Source organism: Pestalotiopsis fici (genome assembly GCF_000516985.1).
Source record: "Pestalotiopsis fici W106-1 unplaced genomic scaffold PFICI_Scf_9, whole genome shotgun sequence".
Taxonomy (NCBI): Eukaryota; Fungi; Ascomycota; class Sordariomycetes; order Amphisphaeriales; family Sporocadaceae; genus Pestalotiopsis; species Pestalotiopsis fici.
Genome location: NW_006917099.1, coordinates 2,040,051 through 2,059,898, shown reverse-complemented (window position 1 = coordinate 2,059,898; position 19,848 = coordinate 2,040,051). Strand labels below are relative to the sequence as shown.

Sequence of the window (19,848 nt, the reverse complement as noted above, 5' to 3'; positions counted from 1 at the left end):
CATGACCGGATTACCCGTACATTTCGTAGACCCTCGACCTCGGCTTCATTTCCATTATTCCTCCATTTCACGTTTTCAATCCGAATCACTGTTTACGTCTTTACCCGTTTTCATGCGCATGCGGGCTTGCGGGCCGTGGCGTTGCCCTGAATCCAATAGAGGGGCGGGTGGAATACCAATAGGCGAGTATTGAAGCATTTGTTGACTTCATGACTCGTGACAAAAGCGCACAAGTGACCATGAGTGTCATGCAGGCTCCTTCAAAAGGATTCATCATGCTTGGGCTTGTGATCCTTTTATTCCCATCATACTTGGCAGCCTGATTTCAAACATTCAAGGCATGTACTCGCACATTATTGCGTCTGCAATAGTCAGAGGAATCTACAATGTCATCAACTTTATTCAGCTCAAGACGGAATAATGTATCTATACGTGGTGGCGTAGCGAAATTGTTGAGTACCAAGGACTGGGATGTTTGCTTTTGGCGGTTTTGATCTTTCAGCTCACCGGCAAATTCCGCAAAGGCAATAAGAAGCGGTGCCAGTGAGGCGTGCGGGCTTCTTTAGCCATACTCGGCAGCAGGGCGGTAAATGTGGCTGGGTTGATTTCCTCCAACAAGGGAAAAGAAGAAGAAAGTTTCGTGGTACTGCAGTGGGAGCACAACCGAGTGAGCCGGAAGATCGTAATGCAAGATCGAAACACCCCTGCTTTTTCCGCATTCATCGACGGGCTGGTCACTGTATCGACCTAGATTTCAATGACAGCCATGATGAAGTAATCAGAATACTCCTTGTCAAGTCTTGATCACTCGATGGGAAATGCAGAAATCACTATTAATGTATCCATCATGCCGCAGCTGGCTCGACAGCTCCTGCAAGGTCGATCAAGACATGAGCATCCCTGTTGAAGCTATATCCTCCTTTATACCAGTGGATTTATCATATAATCTTGGAATCATGTAACACCTTGTCTTCTTACACCCCAAAGCCATGTCAAAGACGATGAATCTCAATTACATGTCTGCATTGTTTTATTCTAGTCCAAACCTCTATCCATAAAGTAGTACAATGCGCCGTTACCAACCAACAAAACCAGGCAAACACAAACACCTTCTAAAGCCAAATACACCATTCCTGCCCTTGATAAACCAAACATTTTTAACAGTCCATTGATGAAACATTCCCTCTTGTTTCTCTCTTGAATTGTTTTCGTCGAGTGAGCGAGCCTAATAAGGCACGCCTAGCTGGTCGAGTATTACTCTTTGCGTTTCATCTTGTCCTGTTAGTAAAGCATCTCATGTAGAGGAATTCTACACTTACTTGGAGCCTGTCGAGGGACCTGTCCTACTGCTTCGTTGCGCACCTTGATGCGAAATTTGGTGCTCTCACCACCCGTAGCTCCATCCGGACCGAATTCTTGGATCGTGGCCGTGAGGTCATAGGTGCCGGCGACCTCTAGGCTGAGATCTTCAAAGCCTGCCAACATCTTTGTCGTACCCTGCGCGTCCACGGTTGTCCAGTTTGCAGTCTTCATGATGGTGCCTTTGCTAAAGTATTGGCTCTTGTTCATTGGGTTGTGGTAATTCCCCGCCGCGTCATGGGCCAGGACCATGATGGAATACTCCTTGCCCTCGACAGGATTGACCACTTCCAAAACGAGAGGGGGGGAAAAGGTTTTATTCTTTCCCACGGTTTCTGCTGGCCGAATCAAAATGTTCAGCGTAGGAGAGGTTCCCGCGGCCGCCATTGTATTGTAGTCGTAGCCGTAGCCGTAGCTGTAGTCATATGTCTGATTGTAGTCTTGAGTTGCGTAACTCTGATCGTATCCGTGAGTAGAGTAATAGTTTTGTTGATTCACAGGAGCCGCCGTCCTCCCAGAACGTCTTGCTTTATATGCCATGATGAAACAAGCAACTAGTCAGAGGAATGCTTCAATATTCAATAATAGCTGCTATGCAAACGGCATACAGCAAGGTTGATTGGAGGTGGAAAAGGAATGGTTTGTTCAAGAATGATGTCGGTGGCCTCGGAAAACCACAAACAAGAGCCAAGAATGATTGTCGAATGTAGACTGCCCAACGAAAATGACACTGCTCGCAAAGAGGTGTTTATATAGCAAAGATTGGAAAGAATTCAGAGCTGAACACGGGCTGGATGCAAAAATCAATATTCGCATATAGTCTTGACCAAGTATCGACAAGTCCTATCCTCCACATTTTACATCACAACACACAAGAGCTGTGTTCGCTAGTGGCCCTCATCGGTGACCTCGGGGAGCCTGGCAAGAAACGATCCATGTAATCAACGGCTCGAATTCCCCGGGCTCAGATGGATTGGAATTTTTCCCTGATTCTTTCCTTTTTCTCGTGGCTATTCTCGCTCCTCTTGAGAGGAAATGGCTCCAGGACTCTGACTCTGTTATCCACCTTTGTCTGGCATTTTCATTGCTTTTATGACCCCTTGAAGGATCTAGTAACATGTAGGGCCCAGCAGATTGGTTTAGCAGGGAATAACAAAAGAGGCCAGGCTGTGAATGTTCTGCTTGGACCCTTGGGGGACCCAGAGGTATGGGTTCACGTGGCTTGTAAGATTTGTTCAGTAATCATGTCGAGCACTTCTTCAGCCACATGGTTCCCTTGGAGGCATTATAGTGGTATAAAGGTCGGGCTTGGCACGATTAGCGAGCTGCGCGCATCGTAAACAGAGTTTCAGTTTTCTTTTTTTTCTACAAAGAGGCAAATTTGACGGAGATTTACGAGTAATAGAAAAAAGAATTATGAAACTGGAATTTGAATTATCAAATATCGATTCGCTAAACCTGTCGACGGTTTCCTGCTCACCAACGACGAGACACTTGTGTGTGCTCGGTCCCAGTAATCCGGGTGCTTGGGTCCTTAGTGCGAAACAGGGCGCCTTGTCGACCATTTTGCTTTTTCTGCTTCGTAAGGATCACCATTTTCAACATCAAGGACCATGATTTTAATCAGACCCCTGCCTACAAGACTCCAAGCAACTCTAGTGAACCTAGAGTCGGGATCTTCTGATGGGAACTTCTGACGCACACTGCAAGGGTCCTTGATTAAAAGAAGGATCCACGGCTGTTGCCATTTACCCTCCCGCCAGGCCGGACCTCTACGGCCCTCCCCGCAAGCTTCTACACGAGCTTCTTTTTTACACGTTCCCTGCATCGAGAGAGCCCAATCAACCGTGAGTATAGTAGTTTCTCGCGGCCCGATGGTGATTTTGGTATTCACCTCGTCAGCAAGATTTCTTCTTGAGGATCAGAGACCTGGTAAGATTTGGTTGCTCTAGCATGGTTGCAAGTAGAAATCAGAACATTAACCGTTCCATCTTCATTTGCCGCCCAGTCCTTGGGTCGAAATCCTTATGAGTCCAAGATGAAAGCAAGTTTGCAATCCCGAGTATTTTTGTACTCATTTGTTCCATTCCAACCAACCGGGTCCAGTCCGTGGAATCAAGAGATCCAGACTCTTACACCGAGTCCTGAATGTACCGACTGGCAAGTGACGAATAAAAATGACAAGTATCAATTCCACTCAAATGACGCCAGAGGGTTCCGTCATCTGATTCAGTATACAATCTTGTCATTACTTTGTGATATCGGCACCCGGTCTTCATCTTCTCAGCTCTCGGAATGTGGCCCCCATGAGCGGCAGAAAGACATGCTAGTGAAAACTATTAAAATCGGCTGTAACCGCAACTGACATCCGAAAGTATAAGTTCAAGGAACAAGTGATGAAATTCTCCGTATTCGGCCGAGAAGCCGTCAGTAGAGGAGCCCGACTGGATGGGAATGGATTGATCGTACTTGAGCCATTCTCATGCAAGATTAATTTTTCCGCCATCTCTTGCGGTCTACGGGATGGCCGCACTAGATTGAGATGATGCAAGCCGCAGAGATCTTGTCACACCTGTGGAAAAAGGCCGAGCCCTCTTCTAGACCCATCAATCTTTGGATGACACTCGACGAACCCATGTTGGGCTGGGCCATGATCTGGGATTTCCGGTGACACGGGGCTGAATCAAGCAGAAACTCCAAACCGTACCAATGCCATGACCAAAAATTACGGACCCAAAAGCCAGCAAAGCCCTCTCACAGAACAATATACGTATAACATGGTCTTTGTACATTTATCAAGACACTTGATATACACTGCAGACCATATCTGCGACTGGCGATTTGCAATTGCCACGCGGCAAGAGTCTGAATTAGAATACATGTGCCTGCCAACACCCGATTCGCATGACGTTTGCAAGGCGTGACACGCACGCAACCCTCCAAGATTCTTGAATGGGATTGCCCTGCTTTTTACTCTCCCCACTCAGGACGGGACTTTTGTTCTCAGCTGTACGCCATGCCAGCCCTTCATCTGTTCTCCCAGGACGGCATTGACCATGCGTTGCTGCTTTAGCATGTTGGTGCCGCGAAACTTTTCCGAGGCGATTTCAATGCCGTACATGGAGCCGCAACCCCCAGACACGTCTTGTACCATGAGTTCCGTGGGCGCAAACTCTGCCGTTAGCTTGTCCCATATCTCTGACTCGGCGGCATCGAGGTAATCGGGTTTCTCGGGGGTGGTGCTGGGACTCGGTGACGACGAAGCTGTGGGTGATGATGTCTCGGAAGAAGAGGTCGAGTATTGCTTTAGTGACCAGGCACCGACAGCCTGTCGCCTGGCTTGTAGTACTGAAGCAAGGGGTGTTGCTGCCTTGCGCGACGCCCTGAGGGTGGCACGAACAGGTGCTTGTGCCCATGTGCTCTGCGCTCTCGATGCAGAACCGAGTTGCCGTACAGCTCTGGTGGTTGCGCGCCTGCATTGATGGCACAACATGGCGGCTGAAATGTGACTGACTGGAATGAATGGATTGGTGTAAAAAGTGGGCAAAGAAAAGTAAACAGGGCAGATGAGCTCTGTGCTTCTTGACGACAATCCAGTCACAGCCAACGAAAGTAAAGTGATTAGTAGCTGTCAAGAAGCTCCAACCAAAAAAGTTGGCGGCGTTTCCCAGTGCCTTGGGTACGCCGCGGCACCCGTCCAGGCCACTAAATTTCCTCGGGCCGGAAGATCAAGATAAGCCGCCAACTGTCAGCTCAAGTGGCCCAATCAGCGCCTAGCATTTATAAATGGCCTTTTTCAACATGGTCCTTTTGCATACAAATCGAGTTGTTACGATGACAAAATAAAAATGCACATTGTCATGGAATTGTTTTTACACAGCCACAAGTGTCGGCGTTGAGCTGTGGAATCACGGACAAGATGAAATAGTAATAATTCACGGGCATTGCCAGCACCAATAAAGATGCCATCTTTCAAAATCAGTAAAAGAGTTCTGACAAGAAAGTGAATAGCAAAATCAAAACATAAAAAAGGTGAGTTGAATCAACACAGACAGCATTTGAACTCACAACTTATCGGCGATCCCAAAATACAAAAAGACGGCCGCCAGGGCCCCTTCGGGTAGTTGACCCAAAGGCCAACAACACCGCTGACGGCCTTGAGGAATATGCACCGTTTCTTGCCTTATAAGGCCTCGTCCGGTAAGGGGACGAGGCAACCAAGTAGTTTTCACAAACTGTGGGAGGAAATTCCACGTTTTTCAAATAGTCTCGTTTGTCAGGATCTACAGTAGTAACCTAGCCGGTATGTGAATGAGAGCGTTCAGGGCACAAGTATGTCTGCTCTGCTCTAGGAGTATTTGTATTGTATAGTAAATGAGAGTCAGTAGCTGAAATTTAATCTTTTCGACCATATTACATCTTTGAGGGTTTCTTATTTGTTCCTCTTATATATTTGATTTGTACCACTATCCTCTTTTCGCATGAATAAATCAACAGGATGAGTGAAAATCTTTCCAAGTGCGATAAAATTTGTTTGAAGTCGACCGAGGCAATACAAAAGTCATGCCGCCCTCTGAATTGCTTCTATCAAAAGCTCTTGTATGTCAAATGTCCATGCCAAAAGCATACATGTATCAAGTTGGACGTACTCATCCCATTGAATGACATGCATTTCAAAACCATGACATGGGCTACCAGGGGAGATGTTGACAATATCTATGCGCTGGCAAGAGTTGCGATACATGGCAAAAGTGGCACTGCCCGTGAAACCTTTAAAAGAGTTACCAGGACCGCGACCGAGAAAATTCAGGTACAATGTCGGGAGAACCCGTGAGTAAGTTGAGTAGTGGATGTTGACATGTCTCCAATTGAAACGATTAGACGACATACTTGTCTTGTTTTTCAGGCCACTTGGGAACTGATGCACATGGTGTGTCCATGGGATGCTGATTATAGACAAGGATGACAATCAGAACGTAGGAACGAAATTGAGTGAATCCATGCACTCGGTGATTGTATACTCCATCATTCTCCAAGCAGTGGTCGCGGCAGTTGAGAGTCCCTGGCTTCATCACTTGATCGGGACTCACTGTACAGATGGGAGTGGTAACAAAGAGGCTGTTGGTTCAAGGAATACTTCCACAGCTTTACCTTGTGTATTCCAGAACAAATGTTCAAGATTTCTTACAACTTGTAAACCACAGGGTAAGTTGGCCTTGAACATTGGTGCACCTGACAATGTCTTGTAACAAAAGTATGACTTTTAATGAGAACGAGAACAGGAATAAATCAAGCCCAAGCAGAATCGACAGGTGCGCAAGAGATGAGATAAACCATTCCAGCCACTTGCAGTATTGGAAATGAATGTGGTGAATCATGTCACTTGATTTTTTTGCAGTAACAAGAGTACCGACTTTTGCACTGAAAAATTGACAGCCAGAAAACAACACAAGGAAAACACGTACAAACATTCCAAGATACCGACACTTGTCGAATCAGGAAGGTCAAGGAATAAAGCCATGTCCCAAGCCAAACCTCCCGTCCCAGCAGATTTGCAGACAAACGATCACGACATTTGCGGCTCAAATAAGCATAATACCATCTCAAGTCGCTTTTCAAAGACAGGCTCAACAAGCGATCAAATCCTCGTTCTTGATGGATTACCGAGTTCACGGTACGATCCGGGTCATGCATAGCATTCTTATTTTTCCCTGCCCGCGCTTGCGGGAAAGAATGGGCTGCATATGTTCAGCCCTGCCCAGACCAACGAGAGGAGCTACCCTTGTACAGCACCGGGGAGGAGGGGGAAAAAATCGTACGATTCTGACATCAAGCGCAACGGCTGTCCCTGAGGATCATTTTAGGGCCCGCTGAAGGCTTTGGACCCTTGGAAAAAGAACAAGATATAAATCGACAACATGTGCATCAGCTTTCTTGTCGAAATGTCTGTTAGTCCTCTAGAGTCGTGCGCAACAGCATTCATGACAATCTTGAACTCGACAATCTTTTTCTCAACTCGACTTATGGGTCCACAGCACGGCGCCATAAATCTCTCATGGACCTGATAGCACGTGAAAACCGCCGACGATATCAATTATCACATGAACAAGGCAAAGAGGACAATCATGAACAATTGCAATCTGAAATCCGAGCAAGGGAGTAAGAGGCCGACGAACCGGGAAAAAATCAGACGAATCCATCACCCTGTCTTGGCTTGGCTAATCTTTTAGCCAGCTTGAATGGGAAGGTAACAAGTATGGAGTACACTGATAAACCGACTGTTGAAGCAAGACTGTTTCAACATTTGCACAGCGTCGACAACACGATATCTAGAAACAAACACACCGACGTGGAATCCCCATGGCTACATTGGCGCCGTGTCGTCTCAGCAATCCATGCGCTAGACATGCCCGGAACACGACAAGGACGGAAGTTCCCCAAACGATAGTTCCCACGCCCAATTCCGATTCCCTGAATTAACAACAACAAAACAAATTTGGATCGCTCGCGTTTTTGGGGACACGGGGGGCAACAAGAGCTTACGCACGCTTATGCATAGATAGCGGCTTGCATAGAAGGGGAACGGACAAGTCGTTGGGGATCTGCGACCTACGATTGTGTGGAGCGACGATCGGGACACCTGACGACGTGGAAATTGAATCGCGCACAAGAAGGGGGAGGGATTTCTTGATCGCGGACGCGCGGAAGCCGAAGACCGCAGCCAAGACCAAAAATACCTGCAGCTACCATTACAAGACCCGCGGGCCTCGCATCCCGTAAGCCGGCAAGATGATGACCTGCCCGCCCTCTTTCCACTGCAGCATCTTTTTTCCTTGGAAATTTGCCAGTCCAGATGGAGCAAAAGCAGTTTGGCAGCTCCCACTATTGCCGCCCGATCAAAGATGCGCTAAACTTGAGCAGACTTGGTAAGTGGGAATGATTGCCCCTGGCTCGAGAGCTGCCCAGTCTGGCTGTCTGGGTGGTGCGGTGCGCTACATGGCCAACGTTGGATGGACCCCAACAACACCAACAATTGAGTCTAGGTTCGGTATCGACATGACAGGGGGCTTTAAATTTTTGCATGGACCCACAGGAGCTTTGGGTAGGTAGGAATCCTCAAGACGAACAGACATGTCACGATATTGACATTCAAGCTGAATATTGAGTTTGAACAAGTGCACAAGCTCGACTTCAGCTCGACCAGACTTTGCACCGAGAGCTTGGAACAGTCAGCTTTTGACAGAATCGTGCAAAGACAACAGTAAGCTGCCAGACCATGAGATCCCTCAGGATCAGCCCCGAATGCTATTTTTTGTACCTTCCCCGGACCAAGCTATGCTCTGTTTAGTATAGTGACATTTTGTGTGTTGAGCTCTTGGTTGGCGTTTCCACTTTTTATATACTCTTTACCTTATTCCACGTCCAAATCTGTAGCAGTGCTTGGTACAATACATGGAATTCATGTCAGTAATCGGCACGTCGCTGTAGCATTCGTATCAAATCTATAAAGCAATTGCCGTATCAAACTTGACAGCCAGTCAGCTTGGCCAGATGTGCCTGTTTCAGTGGCCGTCATAATGGCAGAGCCATTTACTTTGACGCTACTATAATTCTGTCTTGCCCAAATATTTGAGTTCAATGCACCTGTGGCCCGAGCCCGAGCGATGATCCGTTAGCCTGTCACGTACACTGACGATTCTTTTTCCCCAGCGGAATGGTTTACAAATTTACCAGTGCTTGGCCAAAGTTTCTTTGGTCCCTGGATCTCCCCCCAACGCCCCGGGACTTGCAGCCTGACGCTTGCAGATACGTCTGGAGGCTGATGAGAAACGATACCAGCCCGCCATTCAGTTGAATGCCCAATCGTTGCAAACCTTGAATTCTGACCACCCTGCCTTTCGCTCCGATTCCCCCAGGACGCGAGCTAATGTTACTGGTCACGACAAGGGCTTCCATCATGTACATGATGACTGGTTGAGTAATCTGATACATGTACTGTAAAAGTCGAAAAGACAATCCCACGTCGACTCAATAAGACAAATGAAGCACTCTGTAAAAGTAAAAGATGGCCAAACTGCAGAGTAGGTACTCGTTTTGGGCCGCGTGTTGTAGGCATGAAAATCGTGGTTCCGCTCTTAATTCAATCAAAAGGTACCAAATACCCGCCGGATTGCCAAAGTAATAACCCGCAAAGTACATGCAAACATCTCGTACATGTGTGAATAAGCGTGCAGACATGGATGGGTAATCACAAGTACACGCTACATTGTACCAGACGGTGTAGTCATGCAAACAACGAGGTAGATGGTCCAGGTAACCTAGTATTCAACCACATCAGCCTTGTTGGTACCGCCATTCCAGATCATACCCCAGTCGAGTCCTCCCTCACCCCCCTCCACTTGGCGAAAGGAACGGATATTTCCTTCTGTTGAATTTAGGAAACATGAGAATAAATAGCTTTTTAATTGCCATGTCCGCTCCTCGTTCTCTGTCTGCTGACCTGCTCCTGTTGCCTCTCTTGACTTTTTGTCTTGACCATAACAGATTTTCCCTTCCTCTCCATACCGATAGACTCGTTTTTTTTGCTTCGTGCTGGGAAACGGTCGACATAATTGTCCTTGTCGGCCTTGTTTTGTGTAAGTCGTGCTGACCATGCATTCCCCTCTATCCAATCACTATACCTTGCACCAGCTTCCAAAGCATTCATTCCCCTTCCATCCCTCTGGTGCATCGTCTACGGATTCGAGCAGTCCTAGTGTGCCGTGTCGTGTTTGTTCAGTCTGGCTTCGTCTATAGCCATGGCTACAGCAAACGTTGCAACAATCGATCGGTACATTTCATTGCCATCGGACGGACGTTACGGACTTCTCAATGGGGAAAAAGGAACATACAACTCCAAAACCAGCAGTGTGGGCGGGACCTGACAAGGCGGGACACTTTTTTTTGGAGTGGCCATTTTGGAAGCTTTCTCAGCCAACTGGGGCTTCTGAAATCCCAATCCTTGCGCCCGTAGCCCGCGCGCCCACTCCAGCTCCCACGCCTATTCCGCAAGCTGTGAGATCGGGCGCGCTATCGCTACATTTTTTTTTTCTAGAGGGTTTCGGGTCCCGAATTTCCAGGTCCCCCTGCCCGCCAGAAAAGCGTTCCGCGTTCTATGGTTCCCCCCCCAAAGCCAATGACGATTGTCTCAACAGAAAGTCCCCGTCCCCCGAAAGGACCCAATGAGAAGCCCCGGATCCCCGATCAAGCTGCGCCAAAGGTCCCCATCACCTGGGTCAATCGGCATGTCACTTGTGCGGGCTTGCTTGAGATGATCCCTTTGCCATAACGTTCGGGGGGTATCCCATTTGTACCGAGTGGACTGGGGAAAACTCACTGATCTTACCCTCTCCTTGCACCCATTAATTCACTTGTCCCCAGAATAAAAAAAAAGGCCCAGAAAATAGTGAATCTCACTTGCACAACTATCGTCTCACCTCTTTTTATCAATTTCTTCCCTTCTTCATATGCTAATTGCAGATTTGGTTTTGGTTGCAGATATTCCCCAATTCGTCCAAACTCCACGATTTGCTCTTTCCAATTTAGGGATCTACCACCGAAACGACGTCAGGTAGCATTCGACGAAACTGCAACGAGTTGACAAAAAAAGTCTAAAGAGGGACAATCAGGTACGGCCCACGTGTAACCAAACTCGGGTCCTGCGCAAGCGAACAATCACGGACGAAACCAATAAGCTAACCCACGCGCTCGTCTTGTCTTTAGAGCTGCAGATAACACATTTCTGCTTCCTGTCCGCACTTTTTTCCAACCACGATTGCACTGTATTCGAGCTTACTGGGAGCTCGACTCGGGCAGTCTCTGTACATTAATGGTCGTCTAGATCTTCTTGTATTCCGAATAATCGATTCGATCGTCCCCTCCTGGTCGAATCCCGCCACTATTACTACTACATCACTCCCTCTGCCATCCGACACAATGGCGACCAACGGACACGGCCCTGCCACCAATGGCACCAATGGCACCCGGACGGTCCCCCAGACCAACGGCAAGGCCTCCTATGCTGAGAAGCACAGGATCGCAGACCACTTTATTGGTGGTAACAAGCTTGAGAATGCCCCCCCTTCTCAAGTCAAGGACTTTGTGGCTCTCCACGATGGTCACACGGTCATTACCAACGTGAGCACGCACAAGAACCGGCACTTTCAAAAGGCACTGCTAACTTCATTGCCACCAGGTATTGATTGCCAACAACGGTATCGCTGCCGTCAAGGAGATTCGATCGGTACGGAAATGGGCCTACGAGACATTTGGCGATGAAAAGGCCATTCAGTTTACCGTCATGGCCACCCCCGAAGATTTGGCAGCCAACGCCGACTACATCAGAATGGCCGACCACTACGTCGAAGTGCCCGGTGGCACAAATAACAACAATTATGCAAACGTCGAGCTGATTGTTGATATTGCCGAGCGCATGAACGTACACGCCGTGTGGGCCGGATGGTGAGTTCACTTGTACATGAATATCTCCAACTAGAACTGACATGCTCTAGGGGCCATGCCTCTGAAAACCCCAAACTGCCAGAGTCTTTGGCAGCCTCGCCAAAGAAGATTGTCTTTATTGGACCCCCGGGTTCTGCCATGCGCTCTCTTGGTGACAAGATTTCCTCCACAATCGTCGCACAACACGCAAAAGTTCCTTGCATACCATGGTCTGGAACCGGTGTGGATCAGGTTGAGATTGATGAGCATGGCATCGTGACTGTCGAGGACGACATTTACCTCAAGGGTTGCGTCAGCTCGTGGGAAGAGGGTCTCGAAAAGGCCAAGGAGATTGGCTTCCCCGTCATGATCAAGGCTTCCGAGGGTGGTGGTGGCAAGGGTATCCGAAAGGCCATGTCGGAAGACGGCTTTGAGCAGCTGTACAAGGCTGCGGCAAGCGAGATTCCCGGCTCTCCCATCTTCATCATGAAGCTTGCTGGAAACGCAAGACATTTGGAGGTCCAATTGCTTGCTGACCAGTACGGCAACAACATTTCCCTCTTTGGCAGAGATTGTTCCGTTCAGCGAAGACACCAAAAGATTATCGAAGAGGCCCCAGTCACGATTGCCAAGCCCCCTACCTTCAAGGGTATGGAGGATGCTGCCGTCCGTCTGGGCAAGCTCGTCGGTTACGTCTCTGCCGGTACTGTCGAGTACTTGTACTCGCACGCCGACGACCAGTTCTACTTTCTCGAGCTGAACCCCCGTCTGCAAGTCGAGCACCCTACCACGGAAATGGTCAGTGGTGTCAACCTGCCCGTCGCCCAGCTCCAGATTGCCATGGGTATCCCGCTGCACAGAATCCGTGACATTCGTTTGCTGTACGGCGTCGATCCCAAGACTGCCACTGAAATCGATTTCGAGTTCAAGACCCCCCAGAGCGAAAAGACCCAGCGCAAGCCCGTGGCCAAGGGTCACTGTACTGCCTGTCGTATCACTTCCGAGGATCCCGGTGAGGGTTTCAAGCCTTCCAACGGTGTCTTGAGAGACCTCAACTTTAGATCCAGCGCCAACGTCTGGGGTTACTTTTCCGTCAGTACCGCTTCCAGTATCCACAGTTTCTCCGACTCTCAATTCGGTCACATTTTCGCCTATGGTGAGAACCGTGCTGCTTCCCGAAAGCACATGGTTGTGGCCCTCAAGGAGCTGAGCATTCGTGGTGACTTCAAGACGACCGTCGAGTACCTGATCAAGCTGCTCGAGACGGAAGCCTTTGAGGACAACACCATCACCACTGGCTGGCTGGATGAGCTCATTACCACCAAGCTGACTGCTGAGCGCCCTGACCCCATGCTCGCCGTCATTTGCGGTGCCGTGACCAAGGCCCACATTGCCAGCGAGGAATGCATCACCGAGTACCGTGCCGGTCTCCTCAGAGGTCAGGTTCCCTCCAAGGATATCCTCAAGACCGTGTTTGGCATTGATTTCATCTACGAGGGCTCTCGCTACAAGTTTACCGCCACCAGGGCAAGCTTTGACAGCTACCACCTCTTTATCAATGGCTCCCGCTGCATTGTTGGCATTCGTGCCCTCAGTGACGGTGGTCTCCTGGTTCTCGTCGACGGCCGCAGTCACAGCGTCTACTGGAAGGAGGAAGTTGGCGCCACGCGTCTCTCGGTCGACGGCAAGACTTGCTTGCTCGAGCAGGAGAATGACCCGACCCAGCTCCGAACTCCCAGTCCCGGTAAGCTCGTCAAGTACACGGTCGAGAATGGCGAACACGTCAAGGCTGGCCAGACCTATGCCGAGGTCGAGGTCATGAAAATGTTCATGCCCCTCGTTGCCCAGGAGGATGGTATCGTCCAGCTCATCAAGCAGCCTGGTATTACCATTGAGGCTGGTGACATTCTGGGTATACTTGCTCTCGATGACCCTACCCGCGTCAAGCAGGCCACTCCCTTCCTGGGCCGCCTCCCCGACCTTGGTCCTCCTCAGGTCATTGGAAACAAGCCCGCTCAGCGATTCGGTACTCTGTACAACACTCTGAGCAACATTCTCGATGGTTTCGACAACTCTGCCATTATGAAGGAGACTCTCGACGAGACCATCAAGGTGCTGCGCGACCCCGAGCTGGCCTTTGGTGAATGGAACTCGCAGCACTCGGCCCTGCACTCTCGCATGCCCGGAAAGCTCGACACTCTGCTGCAGCAGGTTCTTGACAAGGCCAGATCGCGTGGTGCAGAGTTCCCCGCCAAGGCCTTGTACAAGACGCTCAACAAGTACCTCGACGACAACCTGTCTGCTGGCGATGCCGACCTCCTGAGAGCCGCTCTGGCTCCGCTCACTGCAGTCCTGGACGTCTACGTTGACGGCCAAAAGGCCCGCGAGCTCAAGGCCATTGCTTCGCTCCTCGACAAGTACCATGATGTGGAGAAGCTCTTTTCTGGCCGTCGCCTGCAAGACGAGGATGTCATCCTCAAGCTGCGTGACGAGAACAAGGAAGACTTTATGAAGGTCATTCAGATTGTCCTCTCGCACAGCCGCGTCGGTTCCAAGAGCAACCTGATTGTCGCCATCCTGGACAGATACCGACCCAACCAGCCGGCAGTGGGTAACATTAGCAAGTACCTGCGACCTTGCCTGCGCAACCTCACCGAGCTCGAGGCCCGCCAGACTGCCAAGGTTTCCGTCAAGGCACGAGAGATTCTCATCCAGTGCTCCCTCCCCTCGCTCGAGGAGCGTACCGAGCAAATGGCCCACATTCTCAAGTCGTCCGTCATTGAGAGCAAGTATGGTGAGGCCGGCTGGGAGCACCGTGAACCCAGCTTTGACGTCATTAGAGAAGTGGTTGACTCCAAGTACACCGTCTTTGATGTCCTGAGCAGGTTCTTTGCCCACGAAGATCCCTGGGTCTCTCTGGCTGCCCTCGAGGTCTATGTCCGCCGTGCTTACCGTGCGTACAACCTGAAGCAAATCTACTACCAGTCCGATGAAAGCGACGCGCCCTCCTACCTGACCTGGGACTTTGCCTTTAGAAAGATGGGCCAGCCCGAGTTGGGTGTGGCTGGCAACGCTGCCTACACCTCGGTTCCCCAGACCCCGACCCACGAGTACAGCTTCAAGCGCATCAGCTCCATCAGTGACATGTCCTACCTCGACCGTCACACCTCCGAGGAGCCCACTCGCAAGGGTGTCATTGCCTCGTGCAAGTACTTGGACGATGCCGAAGAGTACCTGCAAAAGGTCCTCGAGTCGCTGCCCCACAAGAAGAACAGCCCCAAGATGATCCCCGACCTGAGCGGCAAGAGAAAGCCCGTCCGTTCCGAGACCCTTGACGAGCTCTCCAACGTTGTCAACATTGCCATTGCCGACGCAGAGTCCGTTGACGACAATGACATTCTCACTCGTCTCCGCGCCATTGTGGATGCCAACAAGTCTGAGCTTTTGGCTCGCCGCGTCCGCCGCGTCACCTTTATCGCCGGCCACAATGATGGCTCTTACCCTGGCCACTACACCTTCCGAGGCCCCGAGTACCAGGAGGACGACAGCATCCGTCACAATGAGCCTGCTCTTGCCTACCAGCTCGAGCTGGGACGTCTCTCCAAATTCAAGCTCTCGCCCGTCTTTACCGAGAACAAGAACATTCACATTTACGAGGCCGTTGGCAAGGGAGTCGAGACTGACAAGCGCTACTTTACCCGTGCCGTCATTCGTCCTGGACGTCTTCGGGATGAGATTCCCACCACCGAGTATCTCATTTCCGAGACTGACCGCGTGATTAATGACATTTTTGATGCTCTCGAGATTATCGGCAACAACAACTCTGATCTCAACCACATGTTTATCAACTTTACGCCCGTCTTTTCGCTGCAGCCCTCCGAGGTTGAGCACTCGCTGCAGGGCTTCCTGGACCGCTTTGGACCCCGCGGCTGGCGTCTGCGTGTTGCCCAGGTCGAGATTCGTATTATTTGCACGGATCCCGCCACTGGACTGCCCTACCCTCTCCGCATCATTGTGACCAACACGTCTGGTTACGTGATCCAGGTTGAGATTTACGCCGAGCGCAAGTCGGAAAAGGGCGAAATGATTTTCCACTCGATTGGCGGTACCACCAAGATTGGTGCCATGCACTTGCTGCCCATCACCACGCCCTACCCGACCAAGAATGCTCTCCAGCCCAAGCGATACAAGGCTCACTTGATGGGAACCCAGTACGTGTACGATTTCCCCGAGCTCTTCCGTCAAGCCATCCAGAACAGCTGGGTCAGAGCCGTCAAGGCTCAGCCGGCTCTGGCCGAGAAGCAGCCTGCCCAGGGTGAGTGCATTGACTTTATGGAGTTGGTGCTCGACGACTCGGACAAGCTCGCCGAGGTTGCCCGTGAGCCTGGCACCAACACCTGCGGCATGGTCGGTTGGATGATCAATGCCCGTACTCCCGAGTACCCCCGTGGTCGCAAGTTCATCATTGTTGCCAACGACATTACCTACAAGATTGGTTCCTTTGGTCCCAAGGAGGACCACTTTTTCAACAAGTGTACCGAGCTTGCCCGTGCCCTCGGCATTCCTCGCATCTACTTGTCTGCCAACTCTGGTGCCCGTCTCGGCATAGCTGATGAGCTCATTCCTCACTTCAAGGTTGCCTGGAACGACCCCAAGAGACAAGAGGCTGGTTTCAAGTACCTGTACCTTGACGAGGAGGCCAAGAAGAGGTTTGAAGATGGTCCCACTCGTGATGTCATAACCGAGGAGATTGTCGAGGATGGTGAGAAGCGACACAAGCTTACCGCCATTATCGGTGCCGAGGATGGTCTTGGTGTCGAGTGTCTGCGCGGCTCTGGTCTCATTGCCGGTGCGACTAGCCGCGCCTACAATGACATTTTCACCGTCACTCTCGTCACCTGCCGATCCATTGGTAAGTCGAATAAGATATTTTTGCATGCTCAAAACTAACAGTGTCTAGGTATTGGTGCTTACCTGGTCCGTCTTGGTCAGCGTGCTGTCCAGATTGAGGGTCAACCCATCATCCTTACCGGTGCTGGAGCTCTCAACAACCTGCTGGGTCGCGAAGTGTACACTTCCAACCTGCAGCTTGGTGGTACCCAGATCATGTACAGAAACGGTGTTTCGCACATGACTGCCAATGACGACTTTGCTGGTGTTTCCAAGATTGTCGACTGGTTGTCGTTTGTGCCTGCCTCGCGTAACCTGCCTGTGCCCATTACTCCCAGCGTCGACTCGTGGGACCGTGAATGCATCTTTACTCCCCCAGGCAAGGCTCCTTATGACGTGAGATGGCTCATTGGCGGCAAGCAGGATGACGAGGGCTTCCAGCCTGGTCTGTTTGACAAGGACTCGTTTGTCGAGACCCTTGGCGGCTGGGCCCGTACCGTCGTGGTTGGTCGTGCTCGTCTTGGTGGTATCCCCATGGGTGTCATTGCTGTCGAGACCCGCACCGTTGAGAACATTACTCCTGCCGACCCTGCCAACCCCGACTCTGTGGAGCAGGTTGCCCAGGAAGCTGGTGGTGTCTGGTACCCCAACTCGGCCTTCAAGACTGCTCAGGCCATCAACGACTTTAACAATGGTGAGCAGCTGCCTCTCATGATTCTTGCCAACTGGAGAGGTTTCTCTGGTGGTCAGCGTGACATGTACAACGAGGTGCTCAAGTACGGTTCGTACATTGTCGACGCCCTCGTCAAGTACGAGCAGCCCATCTTTGTCTACATTCCTCCGTTTGGTGAGCTTCGTGGTGGATCTTGGGTCGTCGTCGACCCTACCATCAACCCCACGGCCATGGAAATGTACGCCGACGTCGAGTCTCGCGCTGGTGTCCTCGAGCCCGAGGGTATCATTGGTATCAAGTACCGCAAGGAGAAGCAGCTCGACACCATGGCCCGCATGGACCCGACCTACGGCGCCCTTCGCAAGCAGGCCGCCGATGCCAGCCTCTCCAAGGAGCAGCTTGAAGAGGTCAAGAGCAAGATGAGCGTCCGCGAGAAGCAGCTCCTGCCCATCTATGCCCAGATTAGCATCCAGTTTGCCGACTTGCACGACCGTGCTGGTCGCATGAAGGCCAAGGGTACCATTCGACAGGAGATTGAGTGGAAGAATGCTCGTCGCTTCTTCTACTGGCGTGTGCGCAGAAGACTCAACGAGGAGTACATTCTCAAGCGCATGATTGCTGCCGTCACCTCGCACAAGCCCAAGCTGGCTCACGACTCGGCAGCTTCCAGCAAGGAGCGCAGCAGACACATGGAGCTGCTCGCCGCCTGGACCGGCATTGCCGACTACGAGACCAACGACAAGGACGTTGCCACTTGGTTCGAAAAGGAGGCCGAGACCATTACCACCAAGGTCAAGCAGCTCAAGAGCGATGCCTCTGCTACCGAGCTGGCTGAACTGTTCCGTGGTGACAAGACTACCGCTCTCAAGGGACTCAAGGAGATTCTGCACACCATGCCAGTAGCCGAGCGTGAAGAGATTCTCAAGTACCTCAAATAGGGGCTTGTAGAGACAAGTTTGCATTAAAGGGGGGATTGGAATTATGATGTATCCGTGTACATGACATGCATATAAGGGATTGGCGAATGGCTGGTATTTGCATTTGGCGTTTCGGTTGATCTTACAAGAGTGTTACATAGACGTCTCATTGAATGTATTCATTTCTATCCGTATTTTGGACTCGGAGTGATTGTGACTGAGGAAGTTGAATCGTCTGTTTCACTGTATCAAGACTTGTCCACACTAACTCGTCGAATGCCAGTTATAATGACCAAGAGCAAAGAATTTCAACACACATGACAAGGTGCTCCAAGCGCATCCTCACCATCTGCCTCAAAGTGTCGCTGGAACACATTTTCTGCCCGACTTGGCACGAGGACCCAAGCAAAAGCCCGAACAGCAATCTCGGTCATCCCAGCATTTACCACCTGTAGGGCTACATTTTACGGGCTGTTATAAATGGAAAAACAAGACAAGTCAGCTTTGGACTGGCCAAATGGATGGGCGGGCAAAACTTGCATTCAAAGTCAACATGGCGTCAGCAGCCACGTCTGGAGGGGCATTGTCTTGGACATGTGGCACAACGTGACCCAGCACGAGCGAGACGCCAACGGCGAGGAAAGTGGCGAGGTTGATGAGCTGCATCTTGGCCTTGTCGTCAAGTGTTGGTGATGCAAGAAGCTTGGTCGAGAAGAGATGCCCGTCTGGTGTACAAGTGAACGAGGTTGGATGCGTGAATGGGCCCGAAAACCGAGTAAGAATAAGTAAAGAGTGTGGTGTTGAGAAGAAGATATTTGGGTCCATTTTAGATCAAAACAATCTCATATAGGCAAAGGTAGAAATAGGAAGGTTCCATGTGTCTGTTGATCTTGCCATGTTTATTCTGCCGTCATGATGCTTTAGGAAGTAACCATCTGTTACCACGAGATTCAGATGATGGGCCACTTTCCAATTTTGCAGAAATGTTAATGATGACCGAGTATATTGGCAAGTCCAAGTTTTGCCAATGTTTACGAGACTGGATAGGTAGGTACTTGGTCACACTTTTGTTGTAGCTAGTATACAGTCCCAAAACAAGTCACACCACTTTCACTGGCGCCGTGTTCCAGTTCTTAACTACTCTGTAACCTCGGAAACACGAATAATCTTGTCGGCCAGCTCTTCCGGCCGACTAGCAAAAGGATTATGGCCCGCCTCGATACTCTCGACCCGAATGCCAGGCACCGACGCGGCGGCCAGTATGGCTCGCTGGCCCGCTGCCGGAAACACGGCGTCCTGCTCCGTGACGATATAGGTCATGGGAATAGTCACGTCGGCGGCAATGTAGTCGACGGGCGTCTCAAAGGCATCTTGCGACTGGGGTTGGAAAAGTTGATAATACTTTTCCGACTCTTTGTCTGGCAGGTCGCTGTAGAGACCCTTTTCGGCGCCCTTGGGTAGTTTCATGAGATTGTTCTGGAAAGTCGTGTCAGAGACTTTGAAAAGGAGATTTGCAAAAGAAAGAAAGAA

At 50.5% G+C, this 19,848-nt stretch overlaps 5 protein-coding genes across 5 annotated transcripts in view; 1 reads left to right on the top strand and 4 right to left on the bottom strand.

Annotated features, from left to right (window-relative positions):
- Positions 1–1,225: 1,225 nt before the first annotated feature.
- On the bottom strand, positions 1,226–1,899 carry PFICI_12050 (uncharacterized protein; the record flags this gene model as incomplete). Its single annotated transcript, XM_007840631.1, has 2 exons — positions 1,226–1,272; positions 1,320–1,899. The coding sequence occupies 2 exons, from the start codon at positions 1,897–1,899 to the stop codon at positions 1,226–1,228; spliced, it is 627 nt and encodes a 208-aa protein (XP_007838822.1).
- A 2,443-nt stretch (positions 1,900–4,342) lies between these two features.
- On the bottom strand, positions 4,343–4,852 carry PFICI_12049 (uncharacterized protein; the record flags this gene model as incomplete). Its single annotated transcript, XM_007840630.1, has 1 exon — positions 4,343–4,852. The coding sequence occupies one exon, from the start codon at positions 4,850–4,852 to the stop codon at positions 4,343–4,345; it is 510 nt and encodes a 169-aa protein (XP_007838821.1).
- Positions 4,853–11,334: 6,482 nt separating this feature from the next.
- On the top strand, positions 11,335–18,339 carry PFICI_12048 (Acetyl-CoA carboxylase; the record flags this gene model as incomplete). Its single annotated transcript, XM_007840629.1, has 4 exons — positions 11,335–11,535; positions 11,594–11,859; positions 11,910–16,750; positions 16,799–18,339. 4 exons carry the CDS (start codon positions 11,335–11,337, stop codon positions 18,337–18,339), a joined length of 6,849 nt encoding a protein of 2,282 aa, XP_007838820.1.
- Positions 18,340–18,816: 477 nt separating this feature from the next.
- PFICI_12047 (uncharacterized protein) lies at positions 18,817–19,143 on the bottom strand (the record flags this gene model as incomplete). Its single annotated transcript, XM_007840628.1, has 1 exon — positions 18,817–19,143. The coding sequence occupies one exon, from the start codon at positions 19,141–19,143 to the stop codon at positions 18,817–18,819; it is 327 nt and encodes a 108-aa protein (XP_007838819.1).
- Positions 19,144–19,455: 312 nt separating this feature from the next.
- The window catches only part of PFICI_12046 (uncharacterized protein), a gene marked incomplete at both ends in the record, with an annotated part of 1,108 nt that continues 715 nt past the window's right edge, over positions 19,456–19,848 (bottom strand). Inside the window, one exon of the mRNA XM_007840627.1 lies at positions 19,456–19,794. Coding sequence (XP_007838818.1) covers positions 19,456–19,794 — 339 coding nt within the window. The remainder of the gene's footprint in view (positions 19,795–19,848) is intronic.